Source organism: Mustela putorius, unplaced genomic scaffold, assembly GCF_011764305.1.
Source record: "Mustela putorius furo isolate JIRA1106 unplaced genomic scaffold, ASM1176430v1.1 tig00000198_pilon_pilon_pilon, whole genome shotgun sequence".
NCBI classification, from domain to species: domain Eukaryota; kingdom Metazoa; phylum Chordata; class Mammalia; order Carnivora; family Mustelidae; genus Mustela; species Mustela putorius.
Window position 1 is genome coordinate 8,088,521 of NW_025421311.1, and position 10,815 is coordinate 8,099,335.

A 10,815-nucleotide genomic window follows, 5' to 3' on the forward strand; every position below is an offset into this window, starting at 1 on the left:
GCGCCCAATGAACTGCTCTCTGAAGGCAAAGTGAAGCTGAAACACATTGGTTATTTGGGCTGGACGGGTTAGAAGAGGCAATGCAGCAATATTTAATGCTTTTCAAGACCTCTCTCTGTTTCAGTGTTTGCCCTGGTATCCGGCCCACATTAGAAAGACCATTTCCCTCGTGGAGAGTCTCAGCGGCCACAGATAGGCCCAGACTTCCCATGGGGACATTTTTGACCGTTTGTTTTCCGTTTGGCAACAGGTTCACCGGTAACGTCGGGTTACTACGGGGTCAGAAGATCGTTCCTCTCTGAGTCGGACTTCCACAACACCAGACAGCTCGCAAACGAGGTCTGCAGCTCAGGCCCAGCGGCCAAGCCCTTTGCCTGCGAGGCCCCCACGGGGCAGAGCCACCCGGGCCTCCTGGATTCCTACTTCCCGGAGCCCTACGGAGACCACCGGCCCCCCGGCCTGACCCCCAGCACCGGCTCTCTGTTTGGCGCCTCGCCCCTGCCGCCGCTCCTGCCGCCACCCTTCGCCGGGGACCCCAGCACGCACTTCGTGCTTGTGAGTATGCCCGTGGTTCACGGTTTGGGAGCAAGGCGAGGCCCATTATCGCGCATCTGGCCAGTCCCTGCGCCTAGGAACAGGGTGGAAGCAAGCTCTGGCTCGTCCTGCGCACCCCTGAGGCTGCTGGGCCAGGACACGCTCCGAGGGGCCTCCCTCAAAGGTCCACACCCACCGTGATGGCGAGCGGGTCCATCCTGGGGCTCGGGAGGGGACGACCACATGGCAGGATCTCTACCCACTTTGTTAGTACTTTGCTAATCTTGCCAGATGTTCGCCCATCCTCCTCCCGCACACAAGGAAAGAGCACTGAGGTCCCATCTCCCACAGACCAGGCTGTACCCCGTCAGGGTGGTACATCAGGCCGTTTTCCCTCCCAGGCCCCAGGCCACCCCTCCCATGATCTTTCTACCCTGTAGAATCTTGTTCTTCCTCAATCCTAACAAAGAGGGAAGTTCATAGAGATGTGAAGAATACTAACACCCATCTTAGAGAAAGCTCTAAAGTCTTCAACTACAGAAATGAATCTCTAAAAAATGGGACTAAATGGGGCAAGGGGGGTGGTAATTAACACGATCATCAAATACCTGCTCTAGCCAGGAACTTCCATGTGCCTCTGTTCATGGAACACTTGCAACAACTCCGGATAGACTTACTGAAGCCCCATTTTACAGATGAACAAAGTGAGATACTCAAAGTCAGGAACGGAGTAATGGGCACAGTCAGGGACGGAACCCAAACCTTTCTAGCTCCAAGCCTATGGAAGCTCCTACCTCTTGGTAGGAGCAAAAGCCCACCACATGGTTCAGAGCCCCCCTCCCTCGTGGAGGAGGGCCTCCCCAGGGTGGAAAGGGCATTAGGAGCCCATGTATTGTGAGGCTCTAAAGGAATGCAAGACATGGAATGTTGGAAATGGTAAAATGCTGTATAAATGTTCATTCTGTTGTTCTCTCATTTTACTCATTTAATGTTGTTTTCTGGGGAAAGCGACTGTAATAGATCTAGGGGGTCCAATGAGTCAGTCACTGCTGGTGTCAAACCCCAGAGGGAAGAACTGCCTGGTAAGGAGGCCGGAACAGCAGAGAGGGGACACTGAGTCTGCCCTGGAAGCCGCGTCTGCTGGCAGCCAGTGTTGGTGAGGAAATCTGTCAGCATCCGAGTGTCCCCTGGTGACTAACCCCAGGCACCTTTCCATTCTCCTCAGAGGGACTCGTGGGAGCAAACAGTGCCCGATGGTCTCAGCCAGCCCGACCCCGTGCCCACCGACACCCTGCAGACCCTGTCACCCAGCGTGAGTTGCCTCTCCCAGCTGGAGTCGGGGAGCACCACCCCGCACAGGAGCTCCAGCTGGGGGGCCCCCCTGGCCGGGGCTCAGCCCTACTCACTGCACGCACTAGAGGATCTGTACCACGTGCCGGGGTACCCCACACCACCCCCCTATCCCTTCACCCCTCTCGTGACCATGTCCAACGACCTACCCCACAAGGTGGTGCCCCTCTCCCCGGATGAGGGAGCAGACACAGCCCGCCTTCAGGACCCTTCTTCATGGACCAAGGAAGACGGGAGCATGGCGTGGGGGTCGTACGAATGCCGTAGAGCTTACTGAGGCATGTGCCACGGGACTCCGGCTGTGCTGTTCTCTGAGCTGGCTTCTGGATTTCGCAGATCGTTTTCAGGGTCTTTGCAGCTCATTTGGAACTGGATGTCCAGAACAGGCCCTCGTGCCACCCTTTGTAGAGGGACCACGGCATTTATTCGTGATCCTCCCTCCCACAGCCCCACTGAGATACAGCCTCACGTTAATTCAGGATATCAGGGACTATATTCTAGTGAGACACAGGCTACACGTGTGGCGTTGGAACTGTAGTAACCCATCACATTTCCGAATTTCTGTTACCTTTGAATATCATCATTAGCACTCATATTTTTCTCAAATTACATTAAAAAGTTTGTGCAGATCATGAAATAAACTGTTCAGTTTTTCTTAATTATGAATTAAGTGTGTTCTATACTAAGAGAGAAAGCATAGGACATAATACAGATTAGGGCACATATAACAAAACTCATTTTATGCCATGTGATTTTTAAAGAGGAAAGTATTGGGGCACCTGGGTGGCTCAGTCAGTTGAGCAACTAACTCTTGATTTTGGCTCAGGTCGTGATCTCAAGGTCGTGGAATCGAGCCCCACATCAGGCTCTGTACTCAGTTCTCTCCCTCTTCCTCTGCCCCTCCCCGCTTTCTAAATAAATAAATGATAAATAATAAATAATCTTCTTTTTAAGAATTTTAAAAAGAAAAATATTATATACATTTCTTCCTTAGTGACTTGTGAAGGCCCTGTAAAAATATAGCACCACATACAAATGTTTTATTGTCTTTAAAACAGGATGAGAGCAGGAGACTATGGCTTCATAGATACATAGCTTTGATTCTGCCCTAAAGTCTGGGATGTCCAAAAATGAGTCTCATCCAAAAAATGATATGAGCCCAAAACTTTCTTTAATCTGCAGTAGCCTTAATCAAGCTAGACATTGTTTCTCTGGTGGAAAAAACTATAGTCATCAGAGTGGATTCATAAAATGGACATCCTGTAATCAAGTAAGAATAAATAAGGAAAATAGTGAGAGCAGAACTGGGCTGCTGGCAAGAAACAACAGACCACAAAACACCAAGATGTACAGGGGTCTTGGAGAAGGACATCTGGCCAGGTGTGCACCAGCAGCATGATACACAACACATACCATTTGAAGGAAGACCTTGCTGATGGCTCATTGGTCCAAAATGTTCAGCTCTTACCATATATAAATGAAGAAATACATCTGACGCCTCCTTCTGTCTCATGTAAGTTTGATCAGGGTACATTGCTTCACCAGTTGGGTTCACAAAGTAATTCCCATCAAGCCGTGGGCCTGGCTGCAGGCCAAGCCAGTCATAAAAGCCTCACACACACTTTGACTTTGCAAAGTGTGAGTCGAGGCCCACAGGTCCCACTCCCACTCCTTCTACTACTTTCCTGACACCTTCCTTTCTATATTCTCTTATCACATTTTCCTGGCCCCTCTGGTGCCTCTTGGCCCAACACCTTTTTCTTCCATCTCTTGGGGGCCCTTTGCTCTCATTTCCACCGGTTGTCCTAAGCCACTCAATACAGTTTCCATCACACCCTCTGTTAGTGTCCCATGCTCTACCATCAAACAAGGACATTGATTCACATTTAGAAGTGACTGATACTCTACCTTCTCCGTGCCTTCATGTCTATTTTCTGGTTAAGCAATTACACTTCCAACTTATGGAGTGCCTACAGAAATGCTTGGGTACGGAGCCTCCCACGAGAAAGCATCCCTGACGGAGCAGATCAGGAAGGAGCACTGACAGTCCCCACATGCTGGACTGCCCTCTCCTGGGTCCCCTGCCCTACTTCCTCCCTCCCGCCACACGGTGTCACAGCCTGATCTTTACTTTTCTCCATATTAGCTCTTCACTAGAAAGGGGCAACTCCTACTGTGGCCAACAAAGTTGCTCTTTCTTAAGTCCAGTGAGACTTGAGGCCTCAGTCCTGGTCCTGGGATCTTCGGCAGAGCCATTGGTCATCCAGGTCCCTGCACCTGAAAGAAGATATCAAGAGCCATTTCTCTACATGGGTTGCATACACTTCATAATAGTTGCAGCCACCTGCTGCTGATCGTTGTTACAGAGTAGCACACAGCACAATACCAGCTGGTAGACCATCAAAATGTCTTTATTGGCTTTAACTTGGGTTTGGTCGTAAAGCTAAATGTTAGACATGCTCACTTCCCTTGGTCTGCACTTGTCTTCTCACAGATTATGTTCATCTCACAACCTAAGGACGCGCTGGCCCTCAGGTAAGGAAAGCTTAGCAGCCATTCCCTCATTTCCTGGAGGGAAATGCAGGAAATGCACTGCAATGCACATTCTTCTTAAAGCATCTCAGCCCTTTCATGATGCTTCGCAAAACTGATTTACAAGAAAGGAGACATACACGGGCCCGTACGGCATCTAGTACCCATTTCAGCTACCTGGTCTAAAGGGGATAGAGGTGTGGGAGGTGATGTTTGTAATTCCAAGCAGTAAATGATTTTTAGGCATTCTAGTTAGTTTGACAATGTGTTTCTATATTATTACATATATTTCAATTTGGTTCTGGTTTACTGTTCTGGGGATTGACAATACTTTGTCAAAAAGTGAAACCAAGCTACAAAATTATGACACGGAACTGAATCCCATTATTCTATCCCATTTCCCACTCGAGTGTGCTCTCCGTCCCTCTGCACCTCGGAGACTTACTGCATCTGGGCACAATAATCCACAATGTCAGCATCAGAAAAAAATATATATATATCCTCTCTCCCTCTGCTTCTTTAAACTTGCTATCCTCAAGCTCATAACTTTGCTGGGTAAAGCAGGGAAAATCAGAGAACTCAGGTTCAAAACACTATCTCTTTTAGGTCCTTTAAGGTTGAAAGTAAGCAGAGATGATGATGGCAAGTTCAAGTCACCCAAGAAAGCTAGCTAGATAATAATGTCAAGAAGAACCAGAAAGTGAATTTTCTCCCTGCAAAAACTGTGATACACAGTCCTCCCCAAAATCACTGGAAATGGACATTAACAGCGTGTAGTTGAGAATGTTTGTGTTCCTCTTGTAATGGTATGCAAACCCCAAAGAATGAAAGAAAACCACATCTTTACTTTGTTTGTTTTATAAATGCTCTTACATGAGCAGTATGATTTGCTACAGCTCAGTTAATAATGGGATATAATGGTACTCTTGTGGGAGGTCAGGAAATACTCTAGTACTCTGAAGTACTAGCATTCTCAACATGAAACCCCAAAAAGGGAGAATTCCTAACCCTTAAAGTAAAATACACATGTACCCACATACAGATGTGTACACACACACTCACGCACACACATAAATATGTATTACTATTTGAGCACCTGGGTAGCTCAGTCAGTTAAGCGTCTGCCTTTGGCTCAGGATCCCGGTGTCCTAGGATCCCGGTGTCCTAGGATAGAGCCCTGCATCTGGCTTCCTGCTTCTCCCTCTACCCTTCCTCCTGCTCGGGTTTGTGCTCTCTCAATCTCACCCTCCCTTTCTCTCTCACACACAAAAATAAAATCTTTTTGAAAAGGAGTATTACTAGCATCTTTGTGCTCCTTTCTTTAATATGTCAATCTAAATAATATATTCACAAGAAATAAAACATCAGTAACCCTTAAAAAACTGAAATGACTACAATGGCTGGATCCAAGGTTAAAGTCGCCTTAACATTAGAGCAATTCTACCAACCCTACACCAAAATCATACTTTCTTTAGGTCCTATCTTTGGGTTCTGTCTCAAGTATCCTTTGTGTTAAAAAAACAAAACAAAAAAAAAAAAAAAACAAAAAAAAAAAACTACACTGTTCCTTTACGGGCCATATTCAGTAAGTACTGACTCTAGAGAGCCTAAATGCGAAATCAGCCACTGTAGCTAAAAAGTGAGTCTCTGACCAGACTCATCCAGTCAGGACTTAGGAATGGCTCAGCCCTGGGTCCCCAGAGCCCAGCTTAGAGCCCAGCATGTTCCAGGTGCTCAGCAAAATCTTTGTTAAATTGAACTTAAAATTATACCACAAAAAAGATTCACTCTTTAGACCTTGACTCTATGGGTGACATCTCTCTGGGACTGATACGTGGGAAAACCCTACCACGTTTAGTGTTTCACATTAGACATCGTCTCTGCAAAAGCTGATAGTAGCAGTGGTAATATATTTAAGATGATTGGCTTAGTATTTTTAAATATCTCCAAAAAGGAATACTACTGAACTTCGACGTAGGTTATATATAACCATATAAAAATGGTTATATATTCATTTAGTAGCTACATGTACTATAATAGGTTGTTAAGAAATCTTACAAATAAAAGATATTCAAAGTTGGGTGTTATCTCTGCTGGAATTAAGACAAATAGGACAAATAGATACGGAGCCAGAATCCCTGAAGGTCAGGTTAAAGAAATAATAAGGAAATCTTCTAATATTATCTGTAAGTGATAACATGATGTTATCTTTGATCTTTGCTACAGAAATGTCCTCTGCTCTTAACCTCTGATAAATAAGATGTGTGGGTTTGCAATTGGCACTATCATTGTTAGCGTATTACAGGCCAAAAGAGGAGGACAGTAAAAAATCTTCACAAGTTCCAAAGGGAAGAAAATGTGGACAAAACAAATAATATTTAAGAAGGAACTCTTCTGCATTAGGAAAACTGATAAATATCCCTACTGACCTTCTTCCTAATGAAATATCTTGAGTGGAATCATCCAAAAGTTTAATGCTCAATAAATTAAGTTAGTCTTAAATGAAAGGTCACTTTCTTTTCTTTTCTTTCTTAACCTTGGTAATATATTCATATTCATATATTCATATTCATAGGCTTTTATCACAGGCATCTTTATATATTTTTATATATCTCAAATATTGCACAAGAAAATGTCTTAAGTTCAAGATGAACTTGTCAAGCAGTATCTGACAGTATTTTCCTTATTTGAATGATAAATTATCAAATGCTTCTTCCCTACAGAAGCTTCTTGAGGGAAAGTAAAAACTTCAGATGTTTTATGGGACGAGACTGAGTTACCACAAATCATTAAACAACCTCCAGCTGTGAGTCTTCCTGGTCATTTTCCTACAGACTAAACTTCACTCTGGGCCCAGGAAGGACTTGCTTCTGCCATGTTTCTGGAACTTGATATTCCCCTCAAGGTTTGGTAACACTGTCCTAAAGTCAAAATGACAATGGAACTTTGCATTAATAAAGAGAATTTTAGAGCCGTAGTCAAATTTGGAGGAAATAAACTCCCCCTTTCTCCTTAGACTGAAAATCTTTTCATATAAATGAAATCTTCTACTTCAGGGGAGAAAACACAATGCTCTGCGGTGTCACTTGCATGGAAAGCCTGCCCCCAAAATTCAGTTAAATATTCCATTTAAAACTTTCAAAATAAATGTATTCTCTTCCCATTATTCTGGGTGCTCGGTAACTCTAAGAAGGTCAGTGACAAACTAGAGAGTTTCTGAGCTCAGTGCTTCAGAGACCTGGAAAACTATAATAAGTGAGAAATTAGAGAAACTACAGATAATAAGCTTCAAAAAGAAATGGCTCAGGGCAGAGGCGGAGCTTGGGCAAGACCTCTTTAGGCTCAGCACGGGGCCTGGCCAGAGCAGGTGATCTGTATATGCTGTTAAAAGAGTGAATCAGTGAATGAACCAGACAAACCCACAGTGGAGAAAGAGTGGAATGGAAGGGGGAAGACAGGTATCCCAAGTTATTTACAGAGCAGTTGATGGCAGAAGCCAGGATGCTTGATATCATGCTCAATACATAGTAGTTGCACAATTAATACCTCATTGGGTTTTGACTCAATCAGTGATCATTATATTTAAATGGCAGAATGGGGTCCGTTATAAAGACAGAGCTCCCATTTCCTCCATGTATGTCCCCCATGGGCCAGGAGCTCAGCCAAGCAGTGGAGGGAGCCAGAGGCTAGAATGTTGCGAGAAGAATCGAAGTCTCTCTCACACCTCAAAGGTCCCTTTCAACATCCAAACATCAGGACCCTGTGTTATGTTTTGAAGCAAGTGAGCCTGTTCAGACCTGTTGAAAGCTCATAATATTTTTCTTTTTTCTTTTATTAAAACCCCAGATTGATTATCAGGATTTCAGGGCAGATACCTTGGAGGTGACAATGTCCTCAGCGAGAGGGAAGAGTCCCTAGTCTGAGAAGCACAAACTGTAATTAATTACCTTAACGAGCAGTTCACCCTCTCCTCCAGCCGGGCTCCCCTTCAGGGGTTCTGGTGCCCCCGTCTCTACAGAATCCTTCCACGTCAGTACACCGCCCTGCCTGGGTCTCCTCGCACGCCCTGACAGAAACACCAAGAACACTTCGAAACACTTCCACATGCACCGTGGGGGCAAGTGTGCTTGCCTGTCTCACAGAATTTTTCCAGTGCTGGTCACAACTCATTCGTGGCTCAGCAAATGATCTTCCTGACTCCCAGCATAGATTTCTCACAAATATATTTTTCACAAATAGAATGAAATGGAAAAGATAGGATAGAGTATGTCAGAATACCTCGTATACGTAGATGTACATTGTTGCATGAGGAATTTGTTAAATAAGCATGTGAATGTTGTTACATAGTATGTGAACATATAAAATGGATTTATTATCGTGGGTTGAAGTCCAAAAAGTTTGCAAGCCTCTGTTATAAAGGATCAGGAAGACAACACTGAGAGTTAAGAGAGAGAGAGTGTTAGCCTCAGATTTACCAGAGTTTGAGACCCAATCCTGCCATTTATGTGCTCAAGAATCTTGGGCGCATCGCTTAACCCTCAGAGCCTCATCTGTGAAATGCGGAGACTGTACAAGACAGCGCCTCATGTCCAATAAACACTCACTAAATGACATCTTTTAAAAAAAATAGTCTCCTGGGAGGACCATCCAACTCCATGGGGTCCTGGGGTAGACCTGGTTGCTCCAGGCCTCGTGACCCACGGGGATCTGGAGGTAAGACTGATGGGACTTTCTAGAAAGGACTCTCCCTTTCACCCACAAGTGTGATGATTGGATCTTAAATATCTGTGCTGGGGTTTTGCAATTATACAAATTATAGCAACCCAAACTCCTTTATATAGAGGTAAAAACTGGGAGACGCGTTTCTCAAAACAGAGCTGAGGCATGAGGAAACCCAGTTTTCTGAAATTGCTGGCTAGTGCTGGCGCTCGAACATCCCTCCCAACACAGAAACCCCCAGAAAGGCTGCCATGGTTCAGGCAGAGGCTTCTTAAGGAAGGGGCAGCGTTCCTCACGGTGTCTACAGACCCTGTGACTTCCAAGGATCTCCTGTCTTGCGGCCGTCAACCTCTGGCTGCCTTCAGCAAATACCGCGTAGCTGAACCTCAGCCTCAGCCTCAGCGATGTCGCCGAGGGAACTCAGCGGCCTCCTAGCACCGCTGCCCATCTCCAAGCAAAACGAGAGGTTAGTGAGGAAAGGAAGCCCGAAAACATGAGAAAGCTCCCCAGAATAGACTCGGGGCCAGGGAGAAAAACAGCAATGCAGGCAAGAAATGGAGGAAGGCAGTGACAAAAAGTGAGAAAGAAAAAAGGAAGGAAGAGGGGACGGGAGGAAGCGAGGAAGGAAGTTGGAAAAAAGTAAATAGGAAGTCCAAAAGGAAGATCTTAAAAAGCAAACCAAAAATAGGTGGAAAACAAAAAGGAGGAAGGCAAAAGAGAAAAGAAACAATGAACGAAGCTTTGAGGACAAGAGCCCCTCCCCCGTCCCCAGGTTTGTTCGCTCTTCCATCAGAAGGAGCAGTGCCCAGACTGGGCCCGGCAGGGAGACAAGAAACAGGAGCTCTCTGAACAACCAGGGTCCTTCCCCTCCTCACGAGTCTGGTCCCCAGGCCCGACGCCCAACAGGGAGACACGATCCAGGCTCAAAGGCCTCTGTGGAAAGAGACTGCAGAGGCTGACAGAGTCCAGAGGGACTAGAGACAGACACACCCCATCCTGCCCTCCAGGGCCAGGTGCCATCTCAAGTGCTCCCAGCCCAGATCCCCTGCCAAGCCTAGCTCCTCCCCATCCCAGACTCCCGGTGCCTTGTCACCTCGGAGACCCCCATTCCTACCGTCCAGTGGACACACTCAAGGGAATACAGATTATTTTTCTGGTGGCCTACGGGGCTCAGCCCCACTCCTGGCATTGCAGAGAACTCAGGGAACAGGGCGCATAACGATCGCCTGGACTGGCATCCTGGGAGTGTCTTGGCTTATTTGCAGAGGGAACCCCCTCCTGACTCTCTGTCTTCTGGGGCTTCTCTCTTCCCCCCAGGGGCTAGAAGGGGATCTGGCCTGGCACTGACTTCCTCTCTGGACACCACTCCTGTTTCCCTGAGCTTCCAAATCACACACAAGAGACACAACACGTGCTTGGAGAACACGTGTTCTTGGTTAATGACTTAACCCAGCACAGTTAAGTCATTTGGGAGGGGCTCAGCTTCCCCAGCCTGGCAGCCGTCTGGAATCTCCCACCTCTCATGCAGAGTGTGAAGACCTGAACACAAAGCCATGTCCTTTCAGCTAAAATGAGGAAGAACCAAGATCAAGGTTTCTCAACCCATACTCGTGCAGCAAAAAGGGCAGGGATGGCTCGAGCCAGAGCGAGAGGAGAGCGGGGGGGCTTCCCAGGGCAAGA

The 10,815-nt window shown here is 46.4% G+C and overlaps 1 protein-coding gene across 3 annotated transcripts in view; it reads left to right on the top strand.

Annotated features, from left to right (window-relative positions):
- Positions 1-2,550, top strand: part of CUNH11orf53 (chromosome unknown C11orf53 homolog) — a 49,008-nt gene extending 46,458 nt beyond the window's left edge. For all 3 annotated transcript variants that reach the window (XM_045077546.1, XM_013054812.2, XM_013054813.2), the window contains 2 exons: positions 251-555; positions 1,760-2,550. In XM_045077546.1, coding sequence (XP_044933481.1) covers positions 251-555; positions 1,760-2,161 — 707 coding nt within the window. In that variant the 3' untranslated portion in view covers positions 2,162-2,550. The remainder of the gene's footprint in view (positions 1-250; positions 556-1,759) is intronic.
- Positions 2,551-10,815: the final 8,265 nt, after the last annotated feature.